At 48.7% G+C, this 18,313-nt stretch overlaps 1 protein-coding gene across 1 annotated transcript in view; it reads right to left on the bottom strand.

Annotated features, from left to right (window-relative positions):
- LOC131207590 (neurexin-3) overlaps positions 1-18,313 on the bottom strand; it is a 102,767-nt gene that overhangs the window by 67,879 nt on the left and 16,575 nt on the right. Inside the window, exons 3-5 of the mRNA XM_058200210.1 lie at positions 15,906-16,050; positions 12,054-12,107; positions 1,507-1,707 (exon numbers count right to left, since the gene is read on the bottom strand). Of these exons, the coding sequence (XP_058056193.1) occupies positions 1,507-1,707; positions 12,054-12,107; positions 15,906-16,050 (400 nt within the window). The remainder of the gene's footprint in view (positions 1-1,506; positions 1,708-12,053; positions 12,108-15,905; positions 16,051-18,313) is intronic.

Genomic DNA, 18,313 nt, shown 5'->3' with positions numbered 1-18,313 from the left:
ACACTATTTATTGTGTAGTGTGCCAAATTACCCCACTTCCCCACCCAATTGAGCGCGAAACAAAGCGCGATCCCTTTCGGTCCGTCCATTGGTAGTGTAATTAGCTTTCCCAGCAATCACTGTTCCACGGTTGACAGGCGAGCGAGCTTTGTCTGGGCTTCGAGTGACAGAGAGAGAGTGGCTCCTTGTCGAGGGGTGGGTTTTGAAATTTGTGGCACGGACTCTGACACACACGCGGGTCAAGTGGCGATCTCTAGCGTGGTGGTGAAGTGGATGATTGGCCGATGGGAACCAGTGGAATGTGGTGGCCCAACCAATAACTGCAGATAATTGATTGTTGTACGTTACGTGAAAGTACGTTAATGGGGCGGTTGCTTTCTGCTGCAGAAACTCAGCTCACTGGCACCGCAAACCATTCCATCGACACAAACACATCGAATGGCATCCCAATGCACGCGACGACAGGACACTGGAAGCCTCTTTAGCGTCCCGCCATCGAGTCGACTCGACGATCCGATCACGGCTTAGAAGGAGCCATTGCCGGAGCTAGCGGAGTGTTCACGACATTAACACCACTTCACGTTCACGGACCGGGCTCCCAGGGATGGCACTCGTGGGGATGCTCTAAAAACGCAGCCAAGAGACGGTGAAATTAATGAAAGGCCGGTGGCCCAATTGAAAGCCGGCGCGGACGGCCCTATACGAGCTCTCGGAAGCTCTCGTTGAACCTTCGCACAGAAATGGACGTAATGTAAACAGGTCTCGTTTTAGACGTGTCCCAGAACCACCAGCAGCTGGGTATGCAGCGGTCTGTGCAAGGTTCACGTTCAGGTTCTCGGGTTCGGTACCGATGCTCCAGCCTTTTTTCCTTTCAAACGCGCGAGATTTTCTCATTACGTTCGGTTCGTTTCGGTGGCATGAATGGAGCTATATTCTGCCTTTTACCTTGACCTTGGTGGCACCTTTTTCAAAGGATGGAACGAAACCGTCCCCGTAAAGCTGCCATTGAATCGTTTTGGGGCAGTGAATGATGTTATGAAGCCCTGTCAAGACTGGGGCCCCAAACACCTCGTGCGAGCTGAAGACCAAGTTATAAAAATGTGTATTTACAATGTCTACTCAATGCACTCAACGTAAGCAATATTATGAACACGTACGGAATAGCTTACAATATAGGAGAGATGGAACGACTTTGTGCTGGGTATCTGGCATAGTACTACGGTTTTGATGACGATCGGGGAGTATGAACTGGAAATCGGACATCAAACAGTGGCGATTAGAAGATACGGGCAGCGTCATGAACAGCGATAACGACATGGTCTACAGGATATCGGAGCACAGAGTAACAGGGCCGGTGGGTTCGATAGCAACAGAGGCCGTCAGTGGGAAAGGTCAGTGTCCAACAGCAGAAACAGACACACACACACACATACAGAGCAAGTGGGGGTGCGGGTTGGGTTTCAATTTCCACTGTCGGTTATGGATCCTCTACTGCTGCTTAGTCACCTTATCGGACGGCAGTGTTCGAAGGCACTGGTGTGCCAGGTCGTAGTTGGGCGGATAGATGCCGCCATATTGTGCGCTCCGCTTCCCGACCTGGCGGCGGCCAGACTGGACCTGGGACGGACGGATGCTGATTTGTGCGTCGCTGGCCGGTGGCCGTGGCAGTGGCGGCAGCGATGGCAGCACTGCCGGGTTGCGTTCGTGCTGGTGCGTGCGTTTGTGTGCGTTTGCGTGCGCAGATTAACGGCGGTGGTGTGGAGGTGGTGGTTGTTGTGATGATGTTGGTGTGGTGTGGGTGGGTGCGAAACCATAAACCAGCAGGTGCAGAAGCAGTGCGCAGTGTTGGAAAGGCAAACATAAGAAGAAGAGAAACCAACGGTGGCAAAAACCCGGAAAGAATGAAAAAAAAGAACAAACATATAAATTAGTGTTACATTGGCTGGAGCGACAAGTGCGACTGCAGTGGGGGTGTGGAGCCATTTCCCAGACACCTGAGACGCGAACCTGTCAATGACTCCAGTTTTGCAGTTTTGCGCTTCGATAAGAAAATAACAATTTTATTACACTTTATTATTCAGCATGGTTTCCTTGAACATCAATGCACTTGTTCCAACGAGATTCCAATAAATGAATTCCACTCTGGAGCGAGAATCTGGAAGGGCTGCAAAATACAGCGCTGTTAAGGCCTCATCATTAGATCAAAAACGTTTCTTACGCATGATTTTTTTTATTCTGCCACTTTTTTCAGAATCTCACTTTTCTTTTTCAATAGGGACATTTCTGGTGACGCCACCTTGATGTGAGTACATGTGTTTGAAAAGTACATCCTTTCCCGACTTCCCGTCAAAATTTCCAATAATTTTTGGTCTACTGGAGGCAAAGTTATTGCGCCTAAGGTGACAGTATGTTTGTGTTGTCGGAACCGAAAACGTTTACCGAAACGTTTAAATTGAGTAGTTTTTAGACTGTGTAGTTTTTTTTTTCGTTATGAATGTTTTTCTGCAAACCTTTTTTTACGAATTTTTCCATTCTGGTGGTCTACAAGGTTACAATAATATTCAAAATTTATTGTTTTACCAGTTTGCATGTAATCCACGAAGAAAATTCTCATCCCAAAAAACTGATGCCAACACCTTTATGGCCGATTTCGGGACACAAACTCGTTCCGGAGGCGTAGAACCAGGTTTAAACCACTCTTTAGCCTTTTGTTTCGATTCAGGATCATGGTGATAGACCTAAGTCTCATCCATAGTGATATCCATAGTGGATTCGAATACCAATACCATATCCTGTATTTTTCCTGTGATTTAAGAAAAATAGGTTAGAAAATCAGGTAATTGAACAACCAAGTACATTTACATGACAAAAAGTATTTACTTTGATTTGACATGACCATTGACACCACTTCAGTTTGTAGTGGAAATGTGACAAATGCAACGGGGCAACAACATACTATTAGCTTGCCTCTTGCGAAAATTACGCCTAGATGTAGGCAATATTTACATCACTCATCTGTCGAATGGGCGCAAACTTAAGGACAGCCCGGTAAGTCATATTCTCAAACACCGCACGTTTGAGCGCCACTAGCAGTAACGATAAAACTGTAGGAAATTTTCAATCATTACAACACTCCGTAATTTCAACACGCAACACGCGCGACGTGTTGCAATAAACTTTCACCAACGTTCCGGCGGTCGTCAGCCTGCCATCAGGACGCGAACACAGGCTGGGTGGCCGGATGTTTATTAGGAGTAAAATGTCCTCTTCCGGGTGTCATTGCAGACACTTTCTTTGTAATCAGAAGTCGGTGTCAGCTCCGGACGGCGGAAGCGTTTGGCGGATATTGAGCCGGTCCGTGGGATGCGAAGTTTGCTACCAAAGCCAAGGGAAGGACATTAGTCAGCAAATCGCCCACCAAGGGCGAGCGGTAGAGGACCGACACAGACTTGGTGGGCTCCGTCGGTAATCACCGCCTCCCAAGGGCCGAGGAGACTACGAGGGAAGCGATCGTCGGGTAGCTCATAAAATCTCCGGACAAAATCATACCACCGATGCGCTGCGGTTCACTCGAGCTTAGAAAGAACACGTCCAAGGGGAAACAGCGGCTCTAGTGGAAGCGACTCTATCAGCATCAATCGCTTTAAAGTCCTGTCAGTCGCTTGAACGCGTTTTTGGCATGGTCGAGCCGGGCCGGGACACATCACCGGGCTGTCGGGTACTGTGGGTCCTGCGTCGTTATCCTTGTCGGCTAGCGTGGCCATCGGTCTGACGGATCGGAAGACGAAACGGAAGATTTCACGGGGGACCGAACAGATAACGGCGGAGCGAGGCGGAGGCGACATACACATGAAATGACATAATTTCATAATTTGCCACCAGAGTGTGCGCCGACAGGACAATAATGGGCTGCAACCTACGACCGAAGATGGTGCCCGCCCATCAGCAACAGCGCTCACCACCCGGGCCCACCAGAGTTATGTCGAACCGCAAATGCGATACGGAAATGCTGAAAACCTTGCCGGTCGCCAGGGCTTCGTCGCGTTCCAGGTTCCTGCGGTCAGCGGACCGCAAGGCGCAGGATAATAAAAAGAAACCACAGAGGAAGCCCAATTTTATCGCCATGAATGATGTGCCTTTTTTCTCCGCCGAGTACGCCGATATCATTAGGAAGCCGAGCGTTGGGGCGCTTGTTGGACGTCGGCGCGAAGTCTGGTCACCGTGGTCCCAAACATGTGCCATCTTCGAATAGAGTTCGCTAGTTCATTTGAAGCCCTCTGGCGAGGAAATCGATAACCATTGTGGGAGTCATCGCCACTAACTTCAGTGTGGTTCAGTGATTGGGTTGTCATCGACGGTGAATCCTGAGAGCCGCGAGCCGTAACGAAGCGCACCATGGAAACGCGAAATTTCCGGAAAGAAAGTCCACGGAATGAACTTTTAATGGAGTTTCGCAAAGACGTCGTCGTCGAGATGAGATTGCCGAAAATTAAGTCATGTTTGGTACACTTTCACAATTTTTTTTCTGGTAAGGCTTCAAGGCAGCATGGTGGGTTCATAATTTAATGGCCGCAGAAACTGCCCAAAAAGAAGCACCTAATTGCCCGGAGGTCGCCCATAAAACCGCAGGCATAAAAATGCGTTGCACACAGTCACAGTGAATAATTAGACTAGAATCGGGCGCTCCACCTGCGGAGCTGATATCATTATGGGTAGAGGACAAGATGATAGGGCGAATTTCTGTGACGGTGACTTTCGGGAAGCATTCTTCCGACTCTAGGACGGAAGAAGTTCGCATCAAAGTTGGTCCAACCCCAAGCTCCATTATCGCGCGCGCCCCCTCCGGGTCCGGGGTCCCGGTGAGCACGTAAAAAGCTTAAATCAACGAAAGGATAATCATCCCCGGTTGCCATTTGTATCGGTTTCCCCTAACGACCCTCCCTAATGTTCGATCTATCGACATGCGATACTTGCACGCGGCGCGCAAAGGATGCTCATCCGTTTGTGCGGGGGGCCAAAAACGGAACTTCTTCGGAATCCTGTGTGTCGGAGACGGTCACGGCAGCAACAGCCACCGGAAAGCGGCCCGGGGCAAGGTTCGCTGAAACATAATAATGCCTAGCACCAATCGATAGTCGTCCTGTGTGTGGCGGTAAAACGGTTTAACGTGTAGACAGAACACGGAACACACGATATCGATACCCGGCCCGGCAGGAGGAGCGAAGCTGGGACTGCGACTTAGACTAGGCGAGTTGTAATATGATCCAATTTCTCGACTTGCGCCCCGAGCGTTACCAGTGGCCCACCGAGTGGCTGGCTAAGTAAACTCCGGTCTCGGTTGCGATGGTGTGCGTGCGGTTCGGTTCCGACGGCCCAGATCAACAACACATACGCGACCTACGCCTCGTCGGCTGCCTACCGCAGGATGTTTTCTTCCAATCTTCCGGTGAGTGGGCAAATGAACATAAAGGCACCGGGCACCCAAGGGCACTCTGATCCCACCCACCGTACGCCGTGATCCACAAAACCATTTGTTATTCGCTCGCTGACTTGAGATGCGCCCGAAACACCCGAATATCTCGCCCATGGTGCGTAAATGGCATTATGGGCCCTACACTAAATGTTTACAACTGGTGCTAGTGCCGTGTGTAATGCATAGTAACACAAGAGACAAGACACACCACGCGATGGATACCTTTTGGTGCACCACATGGAACTAGCATTGCCCAATGGTCCAACGCACCATTTGAAGAATTCTCCCAAGCGCCTGAAGTTATGCAACCAAATCGCTTTCCACTTTTCATTGTTCTCTCGGGAGCCTAACTAAAACTGGACGCCCCGGCCATATTTTCTTTGCCAATGTGCCCGAAAAGCCGTAAAGTTCCGCACAACTTCCGACACGATTGCAATTAGTAATGCGTTCCGCGCGATTTCGCTCCGATATTAATGCGGCAATGGAAGCAACTTTTCGAAACAAAAGGAAGAGGAGTTCAGGCGAGCGAAGCGAAGAATTGTAACATCTTGTCGGCCTCGGATACAGACCAAATTAAAAGCCATCCGCCCGCCCGCTAATCTCTACCGCGAAGCAGATGAGCAGAGGGCCATATTTGGGCCAGACAGTTTGACATTGCCGGCGACAGTGCCAAAAACACGAAGGGGAGAAAACGGCCCCAAAAAATGTATCTCAATTCCACGAGAGCCACAAAACACGCCCGTTAGCTCACACTAGGCCTCGCCAGGGCCCAGGGGCGCGATAATTGATGACCGGTGCCATAAATTAGTCGTGAGTTATTCATGGGCCTACCAGGCAGACAGACCGCGCTCGGAGCGAAAGGCTTCCGTCGGTTCTTGGTCTCGTTGAGCGGGTGTTCGAGAATGGAAATTGACTTGTTCGTGTTTCAAATTATGTCAAGGGCCCGGAGCGGCCGGGAAAGTGCGGGACACCATATTTCACGGTTGGCACACTTTCCATTCCCGGCCCGGGGAATATTGCATCTATTGCTGCAGGCCACCGGCCGCCGCCACAGAGTGTCTGTGCAAGTGGTGCAATCTTCGCCGACAAGAATTATTGATCATTGCCAGCATTTGGTGGGAACCAGATAAAAAAAAACAAACCCAACAAAAAACATTGAATACCCGTTTCGACTGTCGCAAAATAGAGTCGGATTCGCAGCAGCATCTGTTTAAATGTCCGCGTTTCAAATCGCATCAAGGTTCAAGTGTTTTCGCAGGATGGACTACCCGTGCCAGGTGCTACCCACGTAATGTTTGAAGAGGAGCTTGGAGAAATTCCCACACACCACTTTGAAGCCGATGACTGGTGTCCCAACGAGCCACTCCACTAGCGACGAGCCAAAGGACATGGGGACAGGGAAAAAATGGGCACAATGCGATGCACATTTTTGTATCATTCCCACGCGAACCGGAGGCAGCAACGCGCAATCTCGGGATCTTCGCATTGCGGAGCAACGCGCGGAGACCGGGGGCCAGGCGCCGGGACCGGAAACGGCGATGCACTCTTCCGGATGATGTGCAAAACCGCATAAAACTTTCCGGAAAAACTTGCAAATACGTGCCGTGGCGCACGCGGGGCGACGTGAATTTTGTGTTCGATTTTTTGATATCGTTTTATTTCTTTTCGCTGGCCAATTTTTCCGTTCCGGGCTTCGGTTCGGCTTCTGGCGGAGTAGCAGCATCGGGGATGTCAAAGTTATGTTGTGTTTCATGTGTTTTTTTTTGCCGGCCAAGCGAAACACTCACCATTGCCGTGCGTCTCTCCGGATAATGCTATATCTATTTTCGGTGAGGAAACCTTCTAGGTACCAAAGCCCTTCTTTTTTGTTATTTAGCAATACATTTTCATCATGCGGAAAACTTTCCCGATGTATGACGATAAACTTGTCAAAACTGGTTACGTAATCGTATTAGCATCGCTTATCAGAATGTTCGCTCGGATTTACTGTTCGATCTCGAACATGGAACTGCTCTAAACATTGTACTAAAAGGGAAGTTTATTCTTCGAACAACTCTACAATGAACACTGAGCGAGACTTTCTTCTATTTTGGTCCATTTTCCTAGCGATTCTACTTTGTACTTTCCGTGTACGGATTGTCAACAGTCAGTTCTGTACTCTGCTACATTATGCACAGAGCAACGTCTGTTCAGATCATCAACTCCATTCAACAATAATTAACATAAATCACGCTCTTTGCGTTATTCAAAAATGCAAGTTATTTTGTTGTCAGCGGATACAGCGAAACCGAATCAGGCTCGAGACGATTGAGCTGAACAATCAGGCTGAAACGGAGGAGCAGCGGGAAGTGAAAAGAAAAGCCGATCGGATACATTCCCGGAAAGTCCGATCCTCTGCAACGCCGGATCATCGAGAAATGAGAATGAATCGAAAGCAACGTTGGAAGGCATAGCGTCGGTTTTAAGAACCATTTGGAATGGATCACAGTTCTACACCACTAAAATTTATACATTGGATTTTGAAAAAAAAAAAATGGTGAAGGGATAAAAAGCTACCGTAACCGCATATTTGGCTTTACTCAAAAAGAGTTCGATAAACGTGGGACAGGTTACTGTAACGTGACAATGTACCAATGTTTAACAATTGGAGAAAAATATACGCTAAATTGAGTAAAAAAAGTGATCCATTATGTTCTACTTCTCCAGTAAGAATATCATCCAAACCATAGCCGTAGGATTTGATTGATTTGAATGCCGGTCCTTCGTAGCAGCTTACAGCTCTCTGGTTGATGTGCGTCAATCGAGGCACAGTTGCACTACGAACGAACCCAAACTGTCGCCGTGTGCGGAGACCACACTAATGGCACCGGGCTACGGAACCTCTCCAGGATATATTGTTCCCCAGTGCCGGATAAACAAATTACAGCTCGTGCCGAAAGTACCTGCATTCTGCTGAGGCAACTCTACTTTGTCCGGCCATCAAGTGGCCCGCATATCGCTGACTACCATCGAGACTGACCTCGGGACCTGAGCACGAGTTTCGTGTTGTGAAATGAGCTTACGTAAGAAAGTGGCCAGGATCTAAGGTTAATCTTCCCCAGCGGTGTTGCGGACTCGTCGAACTGCTGCCGAAGCATATACAGCACAAGCCGTTTCACTGTTCAGAACTTTACCGATTCGAATTTCGTCTTTCCTTAGCCCTTTCAGTGCGGCGTACGACAGCAGCTACAATATGTAAGGAATCATGATTATTTTCCGTTTCTTTTGCCACAATTTAGCCAACCAGCGCGGTGGGTTAAGCGTGGAAACAACAATATGGTGAAGGTTAGCGAACGTATGTAAGTTACAGAAATGATTCTATAATTTGATTAAGTTGAGTCCTTTACGCAACAGCCCTCAGTTTGGGAGCAGCAAAACGTTATCAAAACCAGCAAGGGACGATCATTTCATATTTACCATTACGGTTATGAACGTGCCGCTCGCCGCTAATGATGGACAATTTATTTGCTTGCTTGCTTTTCGTGCGCCGCCGGAAGCTCGTTATGGGAAATTTGAGAAAAGCAGCCCCAGAAGTCGGACCGGGTAGCAGGGTAGCACGTGTTCACATAAACATGGCCATTATAAAACAGACCGGCCGGTTCGAACAATTGAAACGAACCCCAAACAATGTCACCCAGAAGTTGCAAGGGAAAGCAACAATGTGCGCCCAGCAGGGCAGAGGCTGAAAATCGATTTACTTACACCCTACTTTGCCCAACGAAGGTCGCCGCTGCAAAGCTGTGCTGTGTGAAGGGTAGTTTGGTTAAATACGTTTGGCACGGCATTCTGGCCGTTGAGCGCACTAGCCGCATAATGAAGATCTCGAACTTACCTTGACGTTCCACGTCTAGGTCGTCGGATGACGAAAACCGATGATTACATCCTGCCCGACATGTGCCAAAAGTGCAGGAACTAGGTAACGTTTCAGCACAAAGCACATGTTACGTCGGTGTTTTCCGAAAATAAACCAACGTGTTTAGGGGCCGGCAGATAGTGACTCCATTTTGCATGTCGGATGCTTTCGGAGCTTCCTTCTGAGCAAGCTGCACTGGTTGACTGGTATGACGATGTAATTGGTTGTTTAAAATTGGCCCAAGACCTGCAGGTTCTGTAGTAGTTTGAATCATTTTTTTCACATTCTTCGCATGAAACAATGCAGATTTAATGTCAATTTGAGCTTTTGAAGGTAGCGGCACTGGAATAGGAATTTAGCCATGCTGGACATAGTTAAAAGACTACGTTTAGTAAAAATTGGATACTCAAATTTTTTTCAAGCACCTAAAATTAGGCAACAACTCGGATTCTCTGTGGTCGCAATGCTCCAAAACTAACTTCCAGTCAATACAAATCAGACTGAACAATATTCTCAAAATGATCCTTAATTTACACTGGAAAACACCAACAAATCTTGTTCTAAACCTTGCTGGCGCGCAAAGACTACCGTTCGAAATTAACAACTTAAGAAGAATCACTAATCAATAGATGCAAGTTTAATTTAATATAAAGTTTAATATAAAAAAAACAACAACTCGATGGAAGCTAACATGGTAACACGCTAGATGACAACATCTAGGCTCGACGGGTTAGCGGCGACGGTTGAGCCACTCGCAAAAGCGACATATGCTTTCCTGTTGTATTTGCCACAATTTTGCCACACAACAATATCCAATCAGCGCTAGCGGTCCGCCGGAAAATTAGTGATGAAAATAGCGCGTCTCTCGTGCGGCTGCCCAACGTAGGCATTGTAGGCCGCAGGCTCACAATTCCTCACCTCAATGCTCAACGCAGGGTCAAACGTTTTCTCGGTTCGATAACGATTAATTTGCTACAGTTCACTCGCCCAGCCCAGCTGCGAAAGCGTCAGAGTCACGAAGAAGACGAAGATAAGGGGCGGCATAATTCTTGCGCATTTCGAAGCCGGGTGTTCCGCCGAACGGCAGGCATAATCAGTCCGCACCTGGCTGGGGCCGTTTTTATTTGCTCCACATTTTACCCGAGGCGTACGATCATTCCTCTTTGGCGCGTTGGCGTACCCGTAAAAGGATAATGTTGGCCGGGGGAGGCAAAGCCAAAAAAAAATTTTGCCGGTTGCGGCAAGATTTATTGGCTATCGATCGATTGGTTCAGGGATTTTGGGTTCCGGCCGAGGGATGTTCTTGGGTCGCACTCGACTCGCCAACGCGCTCAGCGTGCTGTTATTTTTGTAAAGAACGAGTGCAACGACGTAAATATGCGAAACAATGCCGTGAATAAAAAATGTATTGACCGGGTGTGTGAGAGGCACGTGTTTGTGTCTAAGGATTGAACATCGCAAAATACGCGGCATGAGAAGTGGGACTTCATCAGCGATACCGGTGCTCCTTCCCAGGGGCTGTGTGCCACAAGGATTATCCTTCGGAGGGCACGAGAGAAAGAGAGAGTGAGCGAACGAGAGATAAACGGGAAACAGGATGCGTAGCAGGGGCGTTGCAGCGATTTGGTTACTCCAACGATGAAGATGTAAGAATCAATCGGTGGAAGTGGAAGTGCTGGAGTGCAGAGCGCCGAATTGATTGCCGATATTATCGGGTGTTGGGGATGTGATGAAAGAAATCCACTTCAAATGGAATCAGTTCACCGAGCCCCGGCCGCGGTAGGATTTATTGGACACCGTTTAGCACCGTTTCGGCAGGCCAACCAAGGATCCAACCGGGGAGATCCCATTGACCAGGCAGGCTTCCAACATTCCCAGCCGCGAAAACCGGTCCAATCGATCGGATTTGATTGCCAAACCGAGACAGGGGTGCTCGACCCCGCATCGGCCTCAACCAACGATACTACTACTACTACGACTACTACTACGGCCACTACTCCAACGAGTAAGGCACCTTTCTGTTTTGGGTCAATAAAACAGCGCCGAGCATAACGATCCTGGAGGCGCAATTTTCAGCAGCACTGCTAGGGCGCAGCAACCCAACGCCGCATAACTGAGTGTGCCTTCGGAGCACAGGCCAAAAAATGGCGTCAGCATTATAACTGATTCCGATTAGCATACACACTGCTGCTGCTGCTGCTGCTGCTGCTGCTGCTGCTACTGCTGCTGTCGCCAGCGCGGGAGAAAGACAATCGGACGGAGAATGGAACTTGTCTGGATGCTGTTCGAGAAAATGGAAATTCTAACCCACGGACCCACGGTTCAGTGGAATCGGAAAATTTTTGCCAACGTGGATTCCGCGCGCTCGGGATTCCGGTTTTCACTTTCCGAAAAAACAAAATTAAATTGCTGTTTCACTTTTTCTGACTGCCGCAGCACGTATTTGCTTTTGCGTTCTTTTATCTTACCGTAGGTTGAGGGTGTATGTGTGTTGAGCCATTAAAAAATATATAAAATGTGGATACTGGAGCAGTCGCAGACTTAACGTTTTCAATTATGAATCATCACGAAAGCTGAACACAAAACTGTCAAACATTTCGGGTACATCACAGTCACGGTTTAAGGGCAAAAACCGTGGTGGATGACATTAATGCACTAATTCGACCTGCAACAACGCGTACTACTTACCCGAGTTACCTTTTCGCGTGGCATCGCCGTCAAGTCGCACGGTGAATCGCCGCACTGTGGATGAAAGTGACACAATAGGAGAGTCAATCAGTGGACATGGTTAAAATGGTTTCGAATGAACCACAAGGGATGTTCCTTGAGCTACGCTCTGCTTCAGCTTAGGCGAGGTATACTGTGACAGTGAATCGGGGCCACGGGTCACAAATGCGACACCGAAGGACCCTAGTTGGCGTGGTGAAAATATAAGAGAAAAAAAAATGAAAACTCGACGACTTTCGGTGGGTCACAATTTATGCGCTTTGGTGGCGCCGACGCCGACGAACGGGGCAAAGCATGGAGCAATGTTTGTAATAAAAAGGAGTTTTATTTCTCGCATCTAACCCTCCCCGCCGACACACATACACGCATACGCCCTCTGCCAACGGCTGTGGTGGTTATTTGGTTAGCTTTTCGCAGGATGGAAAATGAAAATCCCCGGAAAAGGCAGTGCGACGACAACGGTCGATAACGCCAAGCGGCGTCTTGGGCCGCACACGGTACCAAGATGGGGCAGGGAAACGACAAAAAAAGAAATGCCACCAAAGGGTCAACCCGGCGGGAGGGGATGTCTGAAAAATGCCACCGATTGTCGGCACGGTTGGCTATCCCTTTCGCTCACTCGTTGCTCGGTTATGGCGAAAATTAATCGGTTCCGAGAAGATTTCACAAACTTTGCGAGATTGAATGTATTGGCGCGCAGCTGGAACTGTGCTCGCTATCCGTCCGGGTTTTTACTTCAATAGTACAGAAAGAGTCGAAATGGCCACCAACCAACAATGGAAGCTGTGAACGATTTTTTCTGTGCAAATCTAATTGTAAACCAATATCTCATTTTATTTCATTTGTGGTTGGCTATACTGTAACTTTGCCTGAATTAAGGTGGGTTTTTGTTGTAAGCCTTGAAAAGTGAACACATCGAGTAAAGTCAATGATGTGTAATTACCGGATTTCACAAACCAATGACTCTAGCTGCCAATTTAACCCTCAACAAAACAAGTTATAGTCTATAACCGTTTACGTTTGAGGAGGTATGAACACTGCAGAATTGCATCAAATGCTTGTCAAAGCTTACGGTGATCATGCCTTTTTGAGATCACAGTGCTTTGAGTGGTTGAAAGATTGAAAAAAGAACGTAGAAGACCTTCGAAAACGTTCGAGGATACTGCACTAGACCTTCTAGACCAAAATGACAGCCAAACGCAGCAACAACACGCGGATCAGTGAGATGTTACTGCAGAAGCCTTTCCCTTTACGCTTGAAAGCCATGGGAAGATCCAGAAGATTGGAAAATGGGTTCCGCATAACCGGATCGAAAGACAACAAAAAGAACCCTAAGATCTAGAGCTTGGGTAGGTCCACGACAACCATCACCATCAGCGTCACGGCCAAATCGCTATGTACGGACAACAATGCTCTGTGTTAGGTGGGACAGGAAGTGTTAGATTCATTTTGAGCTACTCAAATCTGGTCGATGTGCAACGCTACCAACATCAGCTGACGTATCTACAGGAAGTTTTGGATGAAAAAACGGCAACAACACTACAAAAGGCAACACACCGTGGAAATGGCCACGGTGGCCCTTCACATGATGGAGAGCCGGTCAGGGAAAGAATTGAAGCATTTACATCGCTACATTTACATCTTTTAACATCGCTAGGACACACTCTTGCTGAGCAGTGCCTCATTTGTTAAGAAAATGTGGCAAAATGACAAGGATGTGCTTCTAAAATGCTGTGCTAAAGAGGAACAATTCTTTTTCATGGTCCCTATAAATTGTCCCTTTTGTGTTTTTCTTTGAAAAAAAAATCTGGTTTCACAATTATTAGCAATCAACCTTAAATTAGTATATTTTTTACAAAGAAATTGTAAAAGTTTTTCACAATTGGAATTCCTAGTTCTTTGTGGTTGTCATTTGCAATGTTAGCTTGGTTGGCGCAAATATCCAAAATCCAAAAATCCGATCCCGAAAAAATCGAAGTATACAAAATTAACCTACATTAAAAGTTTATTTCCATTCTACGCATTGCCTTTGACATTACAGTTTTTCGAACTAATATTCGTTCAAATCGAATTGTTCCATCTCTTCGTTTCCTACATTTGTTATAAGCTACAGTTATAAGCTTCAAAAACATGCCAATTGTTGTTAAGCGCATTGGGATTGCATTCAGATTAAAGCACGCAGCTGAAAAAACGATGTAACCGTTAATAAGAAAAAAATTAACATTCAAGCATCCAAGTGGAATGCAGCAATTTGCGAAATGATTTCCTTTCGTCAATCAATCATGAAAATCAAATTAAATGCTCGCACACTGTCGGGCCACCATTCCCTTGTTAATCCATGCCATTCCCGCCGCTTTTAATCGTATTCAAATCCAGCGTTCCAAACAAAGGCATGAAATAAAACTTCCGATCATCCGAACCGAACCGAACAACTTCCCAGAGCCCAGCGATACACCCTGACTGGGTGCTCCACGGTCGGCCACGTTGCGCCCACCGCCAGCCTACGCACTGCCAATCGTAATGTCGTAATACTTTTGCGTGGGATCGCATTCCGCACACACAGCGAAAGATTGTTTCATGCTCACGGTGGAATGCTCTCTCCCATTCCAAATGCGCGGGCCGGGCCAATGCCCAAACTTTCCATCTTTTAGTCCCGTGTCCCGACATAAAGGCCATCCTTAAAGGTGCGCAGTGGCTTCAACGCGTAACGCCAACGATAAACGAGCTCGGTTGCAACGCGCCGGCGTAACGCCAGCGAAGACAAACTCGCCAACAAAAGTTGGACCGACACGTGGCCCACCGAAACAACAAACACTGTCTGTGGGGCCGTTGTATGTGTTTCTTGTGTGACACTCCAAGCCATTCCCCGAAATCCTTGTGCCAGCCACCGTGCTTTTTTACCGCTCCCGTCGTACCGCTTCGCCGTGGCGTTCGGAGACCCACGAGGGCAACCTCGCGGTGTTTTCATTTTATATTTCTATCAATCAAACGAAACGGTGAGCCACAGGCCGGCCGGATGGCGATTGTACCGCCATTGAAACGAAATTAGCCCACCCTGTCCAACCTGGGACCATCCTGGCGACTTTGGTGCCCGCCGGCGGCGGTCTTAAGCGGTTTATGATCACGTCGGTGATTCGATATCGCAGACCTCCCGCCGGCCATCGCTCTGCTGAGATTACTTCGCTGGATGGAGCTCCTGCGTTACTGTTGACTAGGTTGACGCGAAAATTCTACATTTGAAACACAATTTGGAACTTTAGTTACACTGTAAAAATACTATGTAACTGAGCGAAGAATTGGGCCTTTTTGAGGCCAACCTGTCAGCACTTTGTAGAAGATACGACTTGTGGGAAACTGTATGGTCAAGCTTGATTCTATAGCGGCCAAGGCATGACTTGAAAACATTTCATTTCATTAGTTTGAAGTTGAGCAAAAGCTTCGTCAGTTTTTTCACCAACTCAACCAAAAGACCTCAACATCAATTTTGCACCGCTTTCGCTCTCGGTCTCGGACCCCAAAACGGCACTGGTCGCGACTGCAGCGGATCCCAAAAAGTTCACGTTCCCTCGTTGATTTATTGGCGATAAAATGTGGGGGGAGGGCGAACTCGTTGCCAGGGGGACACTACATCCTCGCGTAGCTCGTTCGTCCACGACGTCCCCTAAATGACCTTGAAACGAGAGTGCGCGACAGCGCTGTCGTGCGGTGCCTTGGAAGAAATCGCTCGGCGGGATCACTTTTCACTCTTTACACAAACCAATCGCCGGAATCGGGGAGAACCCCGGTTATGTTGCAGGTTTCGGTGATCCTTACCTTGATGTCCCGCGGTTGACGCATCTCCTGCCGCCGCGGTGAAACGCCCGGCTGATCGGAATACACCAGGTTCCGGACGGAGCCGCGGAACCGCGGCTCGAAGATGACACTCGGGAGCGCCAACAGGGCCAGCTTGGTGTTGTACCTGTCGGAAGAAGGGTAGAGAAAGGATGGGTAAGAGTGGCTGAGTGCGTTTTTGAAGTCCGCGCCGCAGATGGACACGAAATGATAATTTCGCAATTATCCTGGGATTAATCACGCTCGCGCGCAAATGATGGATTCGTGCAGGGACGACCAATGGTGGACGACGTGCGATGGATGGCGAACGTGGGACGGACATTCGGCGGAGAAGTACCGCCCCAGAGCTGTTCGCACTGGAAACTTTGTCATTCAGGCTCCAGACTGCCGTAGTTGATAATGTATAGGGTGATCCATCAAGTGATTTCACACTACCGATAACTGTTATTTAGTAAAAAAAATTTTGCAATGCTACGAAATTTGAAAATCTCACTTCGTTTAAGCTGATTTCCATTTCAGTGATCGGAGTGCTTGGAAAACCCACACGTCGTGCAAGAGAAGCCAATGCACCCACTAAGAGTGACTGGTGTAGATTTTGGCCAGGCCTATTTCCCCGTCGTAACCGTCTATGACGTACGCTACCGAGAAATGTTGGTTCTGATTGGTTCTTCTGCGAAATTGAAGCTGAGAACTTGGTCGACATTTGGTTTCAACAGGACGATGCCACGTGCCATACAGCGACAGCTACAGTCGATGGTTTGCGCACCAATGTCGGATGCCAAACACTAGATGGAACACCCTATCCAGGCCACCAGACCCATTGCAAGTCACTGTCTGCCAGTTTTCTTTTCGCTACAGTTCCCACTTCCCTCGATCGTTCCCCGGTGACCAATCATTCGAGATTCGTTCTGTTTCTTTAACGCCGCGCCCAATTCGCCGACCTCGCCCGGCCGGGGGTTGGATTTTCCAATTTCCCAACCACCAGCGCACCATCAGGCCATCAGGCCCCGGTAAGGTCTTGGAATTTCCACAAACATTTCACGCGCCTTTTTAAAATCGGACCCACGTGGCGACCGTCCGATAACGGGCCGGGTTCTTCGGCCGACAGTTAATGCAGCAGGGACGCCCACGGCAATGGTAACCCTTTGCCACCAGGCCCTTCCAGGAATCGATCCAGACGTGGACACCGTTGGGCAACGCAACGAGCATAAAACAAAGTAAGGCATGTACGGTCGGTCGGCTGATTTTTGACATTTTTGGCCTCGCGCTGGGGCCGACGCGGCCACCCCACTTGAGATAGGAAGTTCTTGGCATTTTTATGACCCTCTCCCAAAACCCTCCCTTTCCTTTTCTTGTCCACCCCGTTCTCTCAATTGGCGTTAACAAAGGGACCGAAAAGATTATGTAGTGCGCCGGCATGCCATCTTATCTTCGGTGTGCCCCCCATACTATGGCGGCATCGTTCTTCGGGAGCCTTCTTTGGCGCCTTTCCATCAGCCGGTCCGTGGGTCGGTGGGTGGGTGGGTGGGCGTTTCCACACTGTCACCCGTCACGCGTCGAGGCGTGTAATAGGAGGCAGTACGCATAAGTGGCTGACATTGTGCTGTGCTGTGCTGGGCGGTCCAAGTCAGCACTCGTTTCGCCCGAGCCCGGCCAGAGGAATCTTTATTGTGCCATGAATAATTTACATAAACATTTCTGCCAGTTCTGCCCAGCCACAGGCTCACCCACACTCAGGGAGGCCCAGCATCACTGGTCTCGCTCGGCTTGCGCTTGGGTCAACTGCAAGACCGCTGGCCGTCGTAGTGGCCACTCTTGTGGCATAAGGGCGTTTTCTTCCGGACCGGGCATTCGCATTCCTACGGTCCGCTCCGGGGCCACCGAAGGTCACGTGTAAGGGTTTGTAAATTTCGATTCTTGCGTCTTAACGCCGCCGTCGGCGCAGAGAACACATCGTCACGCCATCGCGAGGCCTCCGCGGCCCAACGATGCCCCGTTGGAAATTGTTTTATTGAAATTCCTACACGTTCCCACGCCCACTGTTGGGTCGCCACTGTGCGCCGTCCGATGCGGACAGCTCCGATGAAAACCCCCGATTGCTTCCGATAAAGCAGGACTGCAGTAACGCTGGGCTGGATCACCGGTATCTTGGAAAATGCCCGGTCATGCACCACCCGGTTGACAGCTAGCAAACGGACCATATTTAGTAACGCCGGTGCCGATGCCAAACGGATCGGAATGCCAATATGAACACCGTCGAGATAATAACTTCTGCCCTCGGCGTGTGAAATCTAACACTGTGGTCGATAAGGAACGAGAAGTTTGATTTCAAGCTTGTGACTGCGATTCCGATAGCGACAGATCTTTCAATTTCTAAGTGGGCAACACTG

The sequence above is a fragment of the Anopheles bellator genome, chromosome 2 (genome assembly GCF_943735745.2).
Source record: "Anopheles bellator chromosome 2, idAnoBellAS_SP24_06.2, whole genome shotgun sequence".
NCBI lineage: Eukaryota > Metazoa > Arthropoda > Insecta > Diptera > Culicidae > Anopheles > Anopheles bellator.
This window is presented reverse-complemented; position numbering and strand designations above follow the sequence as displayed.